The following is a 16,643-nucleotide window of genomic DNA, read 5'->3' on the forward strand; positions in this document are numbered from 1 at the left end:
GAGCAGGAAGCCTGACACCAGCGTGACACTCACGTGACACCGAGACCCAGTGTTCAGACTCCTTAGGTTGTATTCCACGGAACCATGAGTGTACAATTCTGGCCTTGCCCCCGCAACTAAACACAACTTCTGACTTATAGCATATCTAAAAAGAGCTGTTATTATTCCACGGATAACAAGGATTGTTTTTTGTTGGGGAGAATATTCTGAATAAGTTAAAATGAAAACAGGACCACAGGGCTGGAGAGATGGCTCAGAGGTTAAGAGTACTAGCTGCTCTTCCAGAGGTCCTGAGTTCAATTCCCAGAAACCATATGGTGGCTCACAACCATCTGTACTGAGATCTGGCGCCCTCCTCTGGCGTGTGGGCATACATGGAGGCAGAATGTTGTATACATAATAAATAAATCTTAAAAAAAAAAAAAAGAAAACAGGTTGGTGTTCTAGCCCATATCAGAGGATATGTTTGTACTGCCGAAAAGGACAACCGATTTGTTCTTGGTGTTTCCATTTTGCATATTAGCTCTGGTATAAAACTATAGTCTCCTTATGAGAGAATGTCTGGTCTGATTAACCTCCAGGCATGTTCATTATAAACTCTTAGAATTACATTCACTTTCTGGCATCAATTTCTCTGATTTAATACTTTGGAAAGTAAGTTACAGGTTTCTAACTCAATAACCTTGGCCTTATGCACACAGGTGAGGATTCTGGGCCAGCCGTTTCTATATGATAATGTGTTAGCACTTTTGCTTTTTATTTTCACATTGTCTGGGCTCCCATGTGTATGTGGGCACGTGTGCGTGTTTGCGATGCGTCGTGTAGAGGTCACAAGTCAACCTCAAGTGGCTTTTCTCAGAAGTCATCCACTTTGTCTTATGAAATAGGGTCTTTGATTGGCCTGGAGCCCCTTTAGTAAGTAAAGCTGGCTGTCAGTGAACTCCAGGAATCTGTCTGTTTTCATACTCCTTTTCCTGAGATTATAGGCACATGGCACATACACACACCACCATGCCTGGCTTTTTTTACATGGGTTCTGGGACTGAACTCCAGGCTTCATGCTCTCAGGGCAAGTACTTTACCAGCTGACCCATCCCTCCCACACCCATTATTTTTAAGTTGATAGATAAAACATTTAAAAACTGTACCTGATCACGGGGCACCACGTGATCTTAGTGCTTTGCTTTTGAACTTCTTCCTGCTAGACTGTGCTGTTCTTCACCAGAGTCCACTACTGGGGAGTTCCTTTCATGACACAGTGTGCTATTTAGGACATCATTGCTGTTTTATGAAGACAGTGGCATGTGTTGGAAGCATATACTCTGGGAGGTCCCAGAGATATTAATAATGATTTTGGGGCATCTTTCCTGTAGGGTATTATGCTGTGGCAGTGGTGAAGGCATCGAACCGTGGCATCACCTGGGAGAATCTGAAAGGCAAGAAGTCCTGCCACACCGCAGTAGACAGAACTGCTGGCTGGAACATCCCCATGGGCCTGCTCTACAGTAGGACCAAGAGCTGCAAGTTTGGTGAGCAGAGCTGGGAAAGGAACTTGGCATTGTAGAGAAAGGCTGTGGGATCCAGGTCCGTACACGTGAAGTCTCATAAAAGCAAACCTCTAGGAAATAGCAGAAAGAACTGGAAGGGCTATAGAGCCAGGGAATGGAGTGGGCGTGATTTGTCTCAGTTGCACATAGTGGCTTCAGTGAATATACATTTACATTTCTTCTGTCCCACGAAGAAGACCAGATGTGGGCATTCCATGGCTGATAGGGTCTTGAAGTCTTCTTCCTTTCTCCCGCTCCATAGTTCCCATCAGAGCATGTCCATGTTCAAAGCTGTCTTATAGTTTCCAGGGCAGGAATGAGAGCAAATGGAAGTTTATACCAGCTGTGATCCGTGTTTGAAAGGAGCCTTCTGCATATCCGAGCAATTATTTTTGCTATAACTTCCTATTGTGCAGATCTTAGGTGTGTTATCATACACCTGCCTACACACACCTCCCACAAATCAAGCTAGATTTGTGTTACTGAGGAGCGAAGGGAAATGGACATTGGGGAGACACTACGCGATCCCCGCTGTGGGGGTTCTATGATATGATTATTGGGGGGGGGGTCCTGGGTCTCTTACGGTGTTGGTCAAGTTCCTGCTCAGCTCCTAGGAGTCTTCAGTTTACTCTGTGTCCTCTGAAGATCCTGAATGGAGTTTGTCTCTACCTCCTAAGTTTCTGAGTAGAAGATCCCAACAGACACATGTTGACAACGGCTTTGCTTTCTCTTGGCTTCCCAAGTTCTTCTTTCCTAGTGCCTCCAAATTTGGGCAACTCCTTAAAAATGAGAGAACTATATAAACCTGACTGTGATCCCCGCAGCCCTAGCATATGGAGGCACTGGAAATGAGGGTGCATCTCTAAGCTAAGATGCTCCGGTACCTCAGAAACAAAGCCCACCTGGAGCCATGGGCACAAAACACAGGCTCCTGACCTCTGACCCCTGGACCCTTTGGGACCTCCTGGACTTTCACAGTCATGGATGCAGCCAAAATGCAGGGGAAATTCCCTGTTCTTCTCTTCAGTTTTGAAATGAAAGGAGAAACTCCAACAAACACAACACAAAGCAAAGAAACAAAAACAGTGGTACAACCTTAGAAATTCCATTTCTTCATTCTACAGGCTGGAGATGGTGGTGCTCAAAGCCCCCTACCACCTCCCCCCCCCCCAGCTGGAAGTGGGTGGTTCACGAGATCCTCTCCCATCCTTGATAGGTTTCTTTCAAAGGCCTTCAGTCTGGTGATTCTGGGTTGGTGGGTGGCAGGTTTCAGAGTGAACTGTTTAAATCCCTGTCATGTGTTAACTAAGTCATTAGAACTGACACACGAAGAAACTGACTCTCTCTTGTTCTTGGGTCCAGATGAATATTTCAGTCAAGGCTGTGCTCCTGGATATGAGAAGAACTCCACTCTTTGTGACCTGTGCATGGGCCCAAACAAATGTGCTCCGAACAACAAGGAGGGATATTTTGGCTACACAGGGGCTTTCAGGTGAGTTTTCCAATCCTAACATATAATGATGCCTTAGTCTTGACCAGATTTCTTTTAGGAAGTGAGATGAGGTCTTATAGTATTGGTCTGTTAAGTGTTGCACATATTAGGATGAGAGATTTCCCCACCAAATGTAGAGATGCCGTGTGAAGGGGCCTCTGGGTCCCCACAGAGCTCTGCCAGTGAGACTGACAGGGGATGCTGCGTAGCAGTTCTCGACTGGGGGCAGTTTGCCTCCTGTTGGCTTGGCAATGTCAAGAGATGCTTCTGATGGTGGTGATGTTGGTAGAGGATGCCTCCAGCAATGAAGGGATGGAAGTAGATAAATCTCTACAGTCAAACAAATTCCCAAATGTCACTAGCGCCAAAGCAATGCTACCTTTCCATAATCAACAAAATACTGAGCCAGGGGTTTGGCTCAAGCTTTTCATGCTAACCAAGAACCATACTCATTTTGAAGTAGAGAATAATGAAGAACATGATTTCTAAATTCCTCTCTACCATGATATTTTAAAGAATCTCTATCATTTTTTAAACTTAAATATTAACGTTTGAATTACATATATGTATGTGAGCTGTGTGCAGGCTACCTGTGGGGGCCAGAGGAGGGCGTCAGATCCCACAGAGCTAGAGTTATAGGCGGTTGAGAGCTTCCTGGTGTGGGTGCTAGGAGCAGAGCTCAGGTGCTCTGCAAGAGTCACTTAACTGGCCAGGTAGTGGTGGCACACACCTTTAATCCCAGCACTCGGGAGGCAGAGGCAGGCGGATCTTTGTGAGTTCGAGCCCAGCCTCGTCTACAAGAGCTAGTTCTAGGACAGCCTCCAAAGCTACAGACAAACCTTGTCTCGAAAAAAAAAAAAAAAGAGTCACTTAACTGCCCAGCCACACCTTCTGTTATGTGGTCACTCAGGAATCCGTGTTTGATGCTATTACCATTGAGCCTCCCAATAACAGAATGAAGAGTAAAATGCCATTAAGAACAAATCGCGAGAGGAAGTGTGCACCACACCACACACACTTCCGATCACACCAAAGAGGATAAGCGGGACGTAGGGTCTCCGGATTTGGGAGATGTAGAATGCAATACACCCCCTTTGACCTTTTCCTTGTCCTTTTTGCTAGTGGTAGCATGTTTGAGGACTACAGGTCAAAGGAAAAGCTCAAACTTTGCTTATAGAAACCTATTTAAAGGGTTTCATTTTCCAAAATGTCTTATAAAACTCAGATATGACATGGAATTATCAAACTAACAGACTCTTAAAGAAAACACAGTCAGTTTAGGGCACAGTAGTCCCTTCACCTTTTCAGTGACTGTCCACAGGACTTTGGAAGAACTGCGGGAAGAGGCAGGTGCTTTTTCTGGATGCAAGGTGGGGGGGGAGAAAGGACAGGGTCCAATGTTTAAGAGTCTGATCTACTTGGATCAGCACGTAGTTACTGAAGCACATGCTAGTTCAACACCTGCATGTGCCCGCTTTCAAGGGGCTGCAGTAAACATGGTGGAACCACACACAACAGGGTTAATGTTGTGGGTATTTGTGTCTGGGAACTTCTGGGAGCTGTCTTGTGGCTCAGAACTCTCTGTTCTCCATCTGAAACACCCTTCTCAGATGTGGATATGGGCCTTGCTAGAGTCAAGGGCATATGCATCAGGTTTACTATATTTTCTGTGTTTCTCAAATGAAAAAAAAGAAAGAATGAGAGAAAGAGAAGGATAGATAGAAGAAGAGGGGGATAAAGGAAGGAGAAAAAAGGAAACCAAACAACCCAAAACAGACACCCCCCCCCCTGCATGCTCCCTGGATGTTAAAATTATTTTTTAAATGAAGTACGGATACCACAGATTGAAATTTACAGTCTCTCAAAAATGTTACACAGGCATTTGGGGCTTCAAAAATCTGAAGGGATGGAGTTTCTCATCCATATTTCAGATAATGGGGAGTTATGGGGGGGTTATCATTAGAAAACGGATTCGCTGTTGCCTACGTTCATGCTGGGGAGAGGATATAACCTACCGAGGAGTGTACTAAAATTATGATGTAGAGGGTGGGAGATGGCTAAGTGGGTAAATGTCTACCACACATATATGAGGACCTCAGGTTGCATGCCTAAAATCCACAGAAAAGGCACCAGCATGTGTGTGTCAGTGCTTGTGGGTGTGGGATGGAGAAAAAGACAGGTGGATCTCTGGAGCTCACTAACCAGTCAGTTTAGCCAACAGAGGAGCTAAACTCCTCCAGGTTCAGTGAGAGACCATGCCTCAAGAGATAGACAGTGGTCAAGGAAGATACCCAACGCTGACTTCCAAATTCTGCACATGTGTACACACGTGTACAGGTATGCACACCCACATGAATGTGCATATCCTCTCCCCACCGCATACACAAAGAATAAGGAAAAAATTATGTAGTGTGTGGAGCTGAGTTTGCGGAACTGCATAGCAACTTGGAGGCTTTTGCTTTCCTTAATATGCATGTTGTTTAGTGATAGAATGGTCCTAAGCCATGCTGGCATCAGGTGGCCAACCTGGGTCTGTACGATGCCTCTGAATGACATGTATCAATCTGACCTCCTGTCTTCTTTCTTCCCCATATCTGGACCTGTTCAGGTGTCTTGTTGAGAAGGGAGATGTAGCCTTTGTGAAACACCAGACTGTCATGCAAAATACTGAAGGTATGTGTGTTCCCTCTCCTCTTCCCTACAGAATCTGGGTCCCTGCGATTTGCTGGGGTTCTTTCTTGCCACCGGAGGGTTAACCTGATCTTGTTCTTTGTCACCTTAGATTTCTTTTGTGCTTTTCTAAGAAAGTCTCTGATTTTTAGGCCTTGACTCTCCACTTTTTTATAAAGACTCCAAAGTCTATAGCCTCCTGGCTATAGTTTATCTAAGAGACCTGACTTTTCACCTCCTTCAGCACCTCTGATTTCCAAGCTTCTATTTTTATGCAGAGAATGCTGGCATTGAAAACCCCATTGCACACATGCACACCATTCATAGTTCTCTTTTCATAGCTCCTGACTTTAGGTAGAGAACATTGTTATAATTCCCTGCCAGTGTCTCCCCTTGTCCCTCCATATAACACAACAGTACTTGGGAGTCAGGGCCTTGTTCATGCTTAAGCAAGACTTTACCACTCAGGGTGGTGGAAGCAATTTGGTTATATTAGAATTAAGCCGAATTTACTGTTCCACATCTACATGAGCCCATTCACATTCAATAGAACTTATCATTCCTGTAATAGCCAACAAAATTAAAAACACTCCACATATCTATAAATGGAAGGATGGCTTAAAAACACAGTTCTATGCCACACCATAGAATGAGGTCCAGTTATTTGAAAGAATGACCTCGGTTTCCATAATGGTAGAAAAAAAAGTAAGGTATATAAGTAGCTGAGAAAGAACTACAGAAGTTTATTTATGTTAAGATCGAATGCTAAGAAAACTAACTATAAGCTTGTAACATTGTGTAGACCCATATATAGGTAAATGAGTATAAGAGGCATAGATGGAGCCAGGCAGCACGCCTTTAATCCTAGCACTCAGGAGGCAGAAGCCAGCAGATCTCTGTGAGTTCAAGGCCAGCGTGGTCTACAGACTGTGTTCCAGGACAGACAAGGCTACACAGAGAAACCTGGCTCAAAAAACAAAACAAAACAAAACAAAACAAAACAACAACAACAACAAAAAAAAAAAAACCAGCCATAGATAGAAACACAAATTGTGAAATTGAGATTTTAAGGATTGGAGTCAAAGGAACCGGCGGGATTTGGGGAATGCAGAAGTGAGGATTTTCAGTTCGTAAGTAAACACATTTAAAAATACCCTCACTCTGGTCTCACGTAGTATTTATTCAGTTATGGAAAGATTCTTGAGAGAGCAATGAATGAGATGAGAAAGGTTGCAATCCTGCTTTATGGGAGAGTGATGAAAACTGGCTAAATAAAATGCCAGGAGGAGCTATGGAAAGCCTCAGGTCGGGCAAAGGCGTTTAAATTGACTGACTGATTAATTAAGTTTTGCAAAGAGAACACAGAAAAGATAAGGCAAGCAAGCAGCTGAGACAGGACGTTTTCACCTGGGGCCAGCATAAAGTCAAACTGAAAATGTTGATCTTTCTTTCTTTCTTCTTTCTTTCTTTCTTTCTTTCTTTCTTTCTTTCTTTCTTTCTTTCTTTCTTTCTTTCTTTCTTTCTTTCTTTCTTTCTTTGGTCTGGGGATGTGATGTGTGCAGAGATGGGGAAACTGACTTAGAGTGTCACGTTCTCTCCATGTTGGAGCCAGAAGTACAAAGCTTTGGAACTTCATTGTTGTTTGAGACAGGCAGTCCTCACTCTGTATCTCTGGCTGGTCTCGAACTCACTATGTAGACCAGGCTGGCCCCAGACTCACAGAGATCCATTAGTTTCTGCCCCCAAAAGCAAAAGTTTAAGGTGTGCACCACCATGCCTGGCCTTTTAATAAACACTTTGATGTTGTTTACCTTTGGAATTTAATAGAAATGAAGACCTTATTTTTTTTTTAAACAACACCCATGGAACATGGTTCTTTTTCATTTGACTGAGAGGGAATATCAGAAAGGAGTACTCACCAGTAATCTCTTGTGCACTGAGTACCACCTGAGTGTTCCTTCCTCCCAACACTGCCATAACCCTGCACACGTGCTTCTGTGAGCCAGAAGGCACAGATTTCCCACATGCCAGCAAGTCAGGGACTACCCCTTCTTTCCCCCTTCCAGTAACTAAAATGGTCAGATCCAGCTGATCCACCCTTTTCTCTATCCAGGAAAAAACCCTGATGCATGGGCTAAGGATCTGAAGCTGACAGACTTTGAGCTGCTGTGCCCTGATGGCAGCAGGAAGCCTGTGACGGAGTATGCCAGCTGCCACCTGGCCCAAGCTCCAAACCACGTCGTAGTCTCCCGGAAAGAGAAGGCAGCCCGTGTTAGCACGGTGCTACGTAACCAGCAGGTATGGACCATCCAGGGTCTCCCACCATTTAGTCCTAGCTGGGGCAGGTTATTTGGAGCTCAGAGCTGAGCAAAGCTTCGGTGTAGACATTTGCTTCCTGAAAACTATAATTTGGAGTCCTGAGATTGTGGATCAGAATATCCAAGTTTAAATCTCACTCGGCAGCTCTTCTATCCCTGCCATCTTGGATGTATATGGCTTAAATTTTCCACTCTCAGTTTCTTTACATATTAAACGGAAACAGTTAATAAAAAAAAGTGAAGTAAGCACACAAAGGCGTAGGAAATGTGTGTCTAACAAAGGGGCTTACAGCGTGTTAGCTGGGACTGGATCCCTCAGACCTGGCTCTGTTTCTGTGGAATTCCTAGTCACTAGAGACGAGTTCCCACCTGATCCATGAGTCCTCAGGACCTGGAATCTGCTTTCCAGCCCCCTTTGACCTTGACTCAGGGATTCCTTTATTTTCCTCAAGTATGTTTTTCTGAAAATGAGGATGAATGATCCTGCTTCCTAATGTTCTTTCATACAAACCTTGAGGACCAGAAATTATTTCTATTTCTCATGCTTAGACCAGTAGTTGTACCATGCTCTTAACAGTTTGGAAAACACAGACAGAACATTGTATACATAATAAATAAATAAATATTAAAAAAAAACAGTTCGGAAAATACAAGAGTCTCACCCTCAGAACAACCCTGTCAGGGACAGCCTGGGGGAGGAGTTTACAGGGGGCAGGTGCTGCTTGAATACTTGAATCCCCGGAGCCCCTCTACACACAAACATCACTCTGCCTTCTGGTGTAGCTTCCTGCGTGTTAATCTGTCATTACTTCTAAAAGAAAAGAAAACAAAAGAGGATAACATGTCTTCAAAAGCCCCTTTTAATAGCACATTGGTGATAACATCGAGTGATGTTTCTAGTTTGACATTAGATTTGGGTCAAATAATCTTACAGTAGCTAACAGTTTCTTATCAGTGTTACCAATGTTTAAAGAGTGAAATTCTTTAGCCTTTTGACAGTGTCTTAAACCTCTGCTTCTTACATAGATCTTTTAAATACTATGTCAGTTATACAGAGTTTAGAATGAAAAAGAGGGCACAGGATGATAGTCATGAGCATTCAAGAATACTCCTCGCGTGCGATAGGAATGCTAGACTGACTTCCAGCGCCCCTCATTTTACAGCCCTGGGCTGGGAGAAGCTACGTGGCTGGTCCAAGACACAAATAAAATGTATCCAGACGTGAACTTCTATTGGTTTCTTTTTTACCATTCCTCTGAGAGGGCGCATGTCTGATGTCTTTTTGGCAACCATACTGGAAGGGGCATATTATTTCTTCTTCCTTCCTATGAACACCTCTGAGACACTTAAGCCACAGAACAGAAATGACATCAGCAAAGGTGGGAGTGGGTAGTGAGAGGGGTTGGAGGTCTCAGAGGACAATAAAATAAGAGGTGTTCAGAGGATTTTGGGGAATTGTGGAAGCACGTGGTTTAGGTTCAGGTGGGTATAAATGGCACATAAGAGAGGTGGAAAGTTCCTAAGGTGTATTCCGGAGTTTTCCTTTGGTTTTCCAGGGCTGGCTGGCTTGGAGTTTTCAGCCTCCTGCAATGCGGCGTTTTCCGCTGCTCAGGGATGTGTGTTCACAGGTATTCTCTGTTCATTTGACAGGGTGCATTTGGAAGCAATGCTGATTGCTCTACGAGTTTCTGTTTGTTCAAATCTGACACGAAGGACCTTCTGTTCAGAGATGACACCAAATGCTTGTATAAAGTTCCAGACGGCACCACATGGGAAAAATACTTAGGAGAAGACTATGTCCAAGCTGTTGGTAACATGAAAAAATGCTCAACCTCACGTGAGTAGAATGAGCAGTGTGGAGAAGTTGCAAAGCAAACCCAGTGGCAGGAATGGCAGCTATAACAGAGGAGTCAAGTGTGGTCTTCAGGAAATAGTCACACAGGCAGGATAAAACCTAGAGATACAGCAGGGAGGGTTATATATAGTAAGGGGACCACAGATCCAGGACTCTAGGGCGGTGAACTTATTAGATGTACATAATCCCATCTTATTTCTAAGAAGACAAAAAAGGGCACCAAGCTTATCAGTGGTTCTTGTCCAATATGGCAACCACTAACAAGATGTGGCTACTTAAATTTAAATTACAGCTGAATTAAATGCAGATGTCATTTCCTCAATTCCATCCAGCTACAATTTTCACGAAAAGTAGCCACAGCAAAGAGAATATTGCGGAACAGTTTCTTAGACAGGTCTGATCTGCAGAACGGCAGTCGTGATAAGTTCTGGCTAGCTCTAGTTGTCAAGGCCGTCTGGAATGTCATATGCCAGGCACTGAAACAGAATAAAATGTGGTTGTGCAGTCTGTTTTGGGATTAATCGAACCACCTGGAAGCATTTGGAAGGTGTGAGAGAATCCATGTGGTGAAAAGTGGTTAGTCTTTGATTGCAGTTTGTAGGTGAGACTTGGTCCTGATTTAAGTTGATATCCTAGAGATACAGTTTGCGTGAGTCTGCGCTGCTGCAGGGTGTTGGCACTTTCAAGGTATCCACGTGTGGGTTGGTAAGACAGTTCGGTGGGTGAAAGAGCTCGTACCATCAAGCTTGTGGCTTGATGACCTGAGTCTGATCCTGGTCTGACAGTAGAAGAGAATATATGTATATATGTACACACACACACACACACACACACACACACACACACACACACAGGTTGTCAAGTGCAGTTCTAGTATAAGCAATGTGCTTGCTGATGTCCACTGTTACAAAATCCAAGTCAATATTTCCTTGGCCTTTATGCTGCCCAAGATGACAGTCTAACGTTGTTATTCTCCACCCCATCCCTAGACCCAGCTTAGAAGTTGCTGGGGACTGCTAGCCACCATCTGCCTAAAAATCTCAGCAAAGAGTCTTCATGGACAACTTTTAGCTATATGAATTCAGGGGCAGAGCTTCACCCATTAAAAACAAGGTAGAGCTGGGTGGTGGTGGCGCACACCTTCAATCCCAGCACTCTGTGAGTTCGAGGCCAGCCTGGTCTACAAGAACTAGTTCCAGGACAGGCTCCAAAACCACAGAGAAACCCTCTTGAAAAACCAACCAAACAACCAAACAACAACAAACAAGGTAGAGGATGCCGTGGAGTAGGAAAGTTGTGTTACAGCTACAGCATCTTTGGTGCGAGGTCCTTCCTGTGGTAAGCACAGGAGCTATGTAGGCATGCAGAGATGGGCATTGGAACAATGGGCCACAACATGCAGCAGAACAATGAGCCTTGGCACCGTTGTGTAAATATAAGTGGATTCTGAAGGCCCTACCTCTCTCTTCTCTTCCCAGGACTCCTGGAAGCCTGCACTTTCCACAAAAGTTAAAATCCAAGACGTAGGCTGCCACTGTGACAGAGATGGGTGTTCCCGTGATCCGTGGACTTCCCTTGGCCCCTGCGGCCTGAGGTGTTCAGGCCTACTGGGTCCATCTTCATGTTTGTGTGTCTCCATGTAATAGAGCACAAAATAAAAATGACCGTGACTTTATATTTCCCAAGCTCCATTCTTTTCTAAATGTTTTCAACAGGATTTCTTTATACAATCTGACTATATTTGTTTGCAACTGAACCTTGTCTTCTGAGTTCAAGATTCAGGTTGTCAGGGCTGGTGAGATGGCTCGGGGGTAAGGGTACTGACTGCTCTTCCAGAGGACCTGGGTTCAGTTCCCAGCACCCACATGGGGGCTCACGACTGTTTGTAACTCTGATTCCTCTGATTCCAGAGGCTCTGATGCCCTCTTCCTCTCTGCAGGATCCTGCATGCATGTGGTACATATGAGCTCACACAACCACATACACATAATATAAAAGATTAGAAAGTAATTTAAAAAATAAAAATATTTTTTAAAGAAGTAGAAAAATTTAGGTAATCTTTCCCACAGCTCTGGGGTCCACAGACACAGTTCTAGGGTCTAGCCCAAGAACAGTCCCTTTTGGAAGAATCTCCTCAGTCACCCTAACAGAATCAAATCCATACGGCACACACGTGGGTGTGTGCACATGTGCATACACAAGGCGCAAGAAAGAGGAATTTGTTACAAATAAGTGCCCCAATGAGTACTGGGAAAGGTGAAAGAATATCTAATTTTATTAATGTGTTTTGACACCATAGCCAGGGTCTTAAAGCGAACCTGAAACAGCTTTTGCTAAAAATCTTCTTTTGAGCCTGAGAACATAGCGATTTCTGTCATTAGTCAGTGGCTGGTGTCCTTTTACATCACTCAGTGAGACATGGTGGACAGGCAAGGAAAAGCTCCTCAAGTGTTGGTCCCTGGGAGCTTTGGTATATAGGGTGTCCCACAGTAGGGGGATGCTGCAGGAGGCGGGCTGGCAGGCCAGATGGCGCCCTCTAGTGTTACAGTTCTCCTTTAGGGCTGCAGGTATTGGAGCTTAGCTGTCACTTAGCAGAGAGCAAAGACAGCAAGGGCCTGGGTAAGCCCTGCTAATTCAGAAGTAAAAATGTTCCGTGCCCCAAAGTCTTCGTTTATTTGTATAAAATGAACATTGAAAGGAGTGCTTCAAATAAGAATGGCCCAAGAGCACAACATTAACACGGACAGTGACTTTAGCAGATTTTAATAGTCTGCCCAGTACCCAGAGAGAGTTGGAGTCCTCCCCCTGTCTCTGTCTACCCTGTCTCCTCCCATTCTCAGTCCACTTTCCTGTAAGACACAGCTCACTCTCCACATATATCAGTAATAAGTAGTTGGTTGAACACATAGAGACTAGTCATCAACTCTGTCATTTCCCACCCTGATGTAAGTCACTGCTACCTGCCAACTCTTCAGCCAACTTACTTCTTTATTCTTTTTTTTTTTTTTTTTTTTTTTTTTGGTTTTTCGAGACAGGGTTTCTCTGTGGTTTTGGTTCCTGTCCTGGAACTAGCTCTTGTAGACCAGGCCGGTCTCGAACTCACAGAGATCCGCCTGCCTCTGCCTCCCGAGTGCTGGGATTAAAGGCATGCGCCACCACCGCCCGGCTAAAAGATGGTTGTGAGCCACCATGTGGTTGCTGGGAATTGAACTCAGGACCTCTGGAAGAGCAGCTAGTGCTCTTAACCTCTGAGCCATCTCTCCAGCACTACTTCTTTATTCTTAAGCCTGTTTCCTGCACTTCCTGCAGGTATCTACCCTCAATAATCCTAGCACTTGGGAGGAGGAGGCAGAAGGTTCAGCAGTTCAAGGTCATTATCAGCATAGCAAGTTTGAGGATGGCTTGGATAATATGAGAACCTGTCTTAAAAGATACACACACACACACACACACACACACACACACACACACACGTGCATACAGGCATACACAAACACACTTTCTACCATCTAACCCCAACAAATTTTCAACTGATAATGTTTAAGCAATGTTTTTTTTCTTAAAGAGAGGATGATACAAGATCTCACATGTGGTGGAGTTTGGTGTGTGTAGAATTTATTATAAAGGTTAGGCTCTGTGGTGATTTGAATGAGAATGACCCCATAGGTTTATATGTTTGAATGCTTGGTCCCCAGTTGGTGAAACTATTTGGGAAGGATTAGGAGGTGTGGTCTTGTTGGATGAGGTGTGTTTTTGTAGGGACCACTGGCCAGCTCCCAAATAACCACACGGAGACTTAATTATAAATGCTCAACTGGTAGCTTAGGCTTGTTACTAACTAGCTCTTACAACTTAAGTTAACCCATATTTCTTATCTAAGTTCTACCTCGTGGTTCATGGCTTATTTCCTCATTTTCGACATGTCTTACTTCTTCTTCTTCTGGCTCGAGACTCCTGAGACGCTACCCGTCTTCTTCCCAGTGTCCTCCTCGTCTGACTCTCCCAGCTATCGGCCAGTCAGCTCTTTATTAACCAGTGAGAATAAAACACACACACACACACACACACACACACACACACACACACACAGTGTACAAAGATTGTTCCACAGCAGAGGCGTGTCACTGGAGATGAATTTTGAGGTTTGGAAAGCCTACACCAGGCCCAGTTTCTTATTCTCTGCCTCTAAATCAGGATGCAATTCTGATGTGCCAGTGCCATGCCTGCCTGCTGCCACACTCCCTACCAAGAAGTTCACAGACTCACCCTCTGAAACTGTAGGCATGCTCCCAATCAAATGCTTCTTTCCATAAGTCGAATTGGTCATGCTAATAGAACAGCAACTAAGACAAGATGTCACCGGGTCAGGCTTTGACGTTTCAAAAGCCCACATCATGCCCTGGTAGATCTCTTTATCTCTGCCTTGTGCTTGTTGTCTTAACATGTGAGCGCTCAGCTGCTGCTCCAGTGCCTGCCCGCCTGCCTGCTGCCATGGTCCCCACCATGGTGGTCATGGACTCTATTAATCTCTGGAACCCTGAACCCCAAATTAAATGTTTTCTTTTATTAGTTCTCTTTGTCATGGAGTTTCTTCACAGCAATAGAAAGGTAACTAAGACAAACTGTTCTCAAACTCGTGGCCATCATCCTGAATTAGTCTCTTGAGGGCTGGGATTATGGGTATCAACACCGCCCCTGGCTCAAACAGTGATTGTTGAAATAGGAGTGGCAGGGCTGTGTCCCGCCACCCAGCTGCCCGCACGGCTAGCTTTATACCCGAAATAATTACACGGACACTGTATTCTTTTAAACACTGCTTGGCCCTTTAGCTCTAGCCCTTACTGGCTAATTCTGATATCCCAATCAACCCATCTCTAATAATCTGTGAGCACCGGTCTTACCGGGAAGATTCTAGCCTACGTCCATCCTGGGTCAGAGCTTCATCGCGTTTGTCTGCCTGGGAGAGGGGAGAATGGCGTCTCTGAGCTCACTTCCTCTTCCTCCCAGCATTCTGTTCTGTTTACTCCTCCCACCTATGTTTTAACCTATCAGGGCAAGCAGCTTCTTTATTTAATTAACCAATGACCTTCCTCCATCAAGTGATAAGTCTAAAGAAGAAGCAAAGTGTGTGTGTGTGAGAGTGTGTGTGTGTGTGTGTGTGTGTGTGTGTGTGTACATGTGTGTGTGTGGTGTTAGGACCATAAAAATAAAAGAAACAGAATGTGTCATGATTTCTGATAGTCCTGGTACCTTAACCGTTAATAATAATTTATAACCTGCCTTTTTAAAGCTCACATCCTCAACACTTCTCTTTGACCTGAAGCCCTTTATCAAATGAATCTTACCACATTATGGCAAGAGGTTAAGTATATAGAAGCCTAACTGCTTGTAATCAAATCCCAGCTCCACCTCTGCTTATGCGCTCATGGGGAATTACTCAAACCCTTCCCCGGTGTCCCCTCTGTAAAGGTGGAGTGGTGAGTCGCTGTGAGGATTTAACAGATGAGTGAGTACGCTGACAGTACCCCAGAAAGCGCTCATTACCAGTGGACATTAGTCCCATTCTCGTTACCGTAGTCTTCCTTACTTACACTTCCCCACACTTCCAGAGCCCTGAGCTCACATGCATCCTTATTACGGGGGCTTCTCTGCTACAAAAGAGTCTATCAACAACCGCCAGAAACCTTTGTTTTATTTCCATGCCACCGACTCAGGAACTCCCAAAGAAGCCCAGTTGATTACTGACTCCAAATGAGAGCCAAGTACATATTTGTGGCACTTTATATCTCTTTATTCCGCCACCTGCTTGAGAGTGGCTCTCAGATTTTTCAGAAACACCTGAAACAGAACCCAGACAGGCAATTTTCATTCTATCTTCCCTTTCTCATTGGGTCCACAGCCTCACTCTCCCTTAGTAAAGTCTTCCGTTCACCAAAGGACACATTTGCTGTGGACTATTCCTTTACACAGTGTGAATATACGTTGCTGGGATTGGTTTAATAAACAAGCTGACTGACCAATAGCTGAACAGGATGAAGTTAGGTGGGAAAGCCAAACTGAGAATGATGGGATGAGGTTGGGAGGAGTCCAGAGGAGTCTGTGACAGACACAGAGGGAGCAGGAGATGAACGTGACATGCTAATAAAGTTGCTGCCACATGGCCATGTGTAAATAAGGAATATAGGTTAATTGAAATGTAAGAGTTAGCTAGTAATAAGCCTGAGCTATTGGCCAAGCATTTATAGTTCATATTTAGTCTCTGAGTCGGTTATTTGGGACCAGGCCTGGTCAGGATAGGAAACGTCCGTTTATACACATTTGTCTTTTCAGTCACCCAATACCAATGTTCTAGGAGAAAACCTTGATTATTCTTCTCTACTTAAGTCATTATCTATATATTTTATAGTCATTACAACTTACATATTTTATCATCTAAACACCCCTGAAATTTGTGCCCTCCATTCCACACTTTTAACCTGTGTTAGATTCTGGGTATCATTTGCCTAAATATGACAAGAGACTCCTGTTGATAGCCCAGCTTCAGCCTTTTCTCCCCCAAGGGTCAGATCTCTGTAGATCTGCTAATTGTCCATGTCACCTTCAACTTGTTCCGTTCTGAATAAACTCTAGGTTCTTCAGCACAGCACACCAAACCCCTCCATGTCTGAGTTCTACAAACTTCACCGCTGATTTTCTGCCACTTTGGCTTAAGTGAACATTCAATTCAATTTTTTTTTTTTTTTTTTTTTTTTTTTTTTTTT

The 16,643-nt window shown here is 44.2% G+C and overlaps 1 protein-coding gene across 1 annotated transcript in view; it reads left to right on the plus strand.

The window, feature by feature from the left end:
* LOC101984712 (serotransferrin) overlaps positions 1-11,560 on the plus strand; it is a 25,778-nt gene extending 14,218 nt beyond the window's left edge. The window contains exons 12-17 of the mRNA XM_013354017.2: positions 1,374-1,529; positions 2,910-3,039; positions 5,648-5,712; positions 7,823-8,007; positions 9,678-9,864; positions 11,361-11,560. Coding sequence (XP_013209471.1) covers positions 1,374-1,529; positions 2,910-3,039; positions 5,648-5,712; positions 7,823-8,007; positions 9,678-9,864; positions 11,361-11,395 — 758 coding nt within the window. The 3' untranslated portion in view covers positions 11,396-11,560. The remainder of the gene's footprint in view (positions 1-1,373; positions 1,530-2,909; positions 3,040-5,647; positions 5,713-7,822; positions 8,008-9,677; positions 9,865-11,360) is intronic.
* Positions 11,561-16,643: the final 5,083 nt, after the last annotated feature.

The sequence above is a fragment of the Microtus ochrogaster genome, unplaced genomic scaffold (genome assembly GCF_000317375.1).
Source record: "Microtus ochrogaster isolate Prairie Vole_2 unplaced genomic scaffold, MicOch1.0 UNK24, whole genome shotgun sequence".
Classification (NCBI taxonomy): Eukaryota; Metazoa; Chordata; class Mammalia; order Rodentia; family Cricetidae; genus Microtus; species Microtus ochrogaster.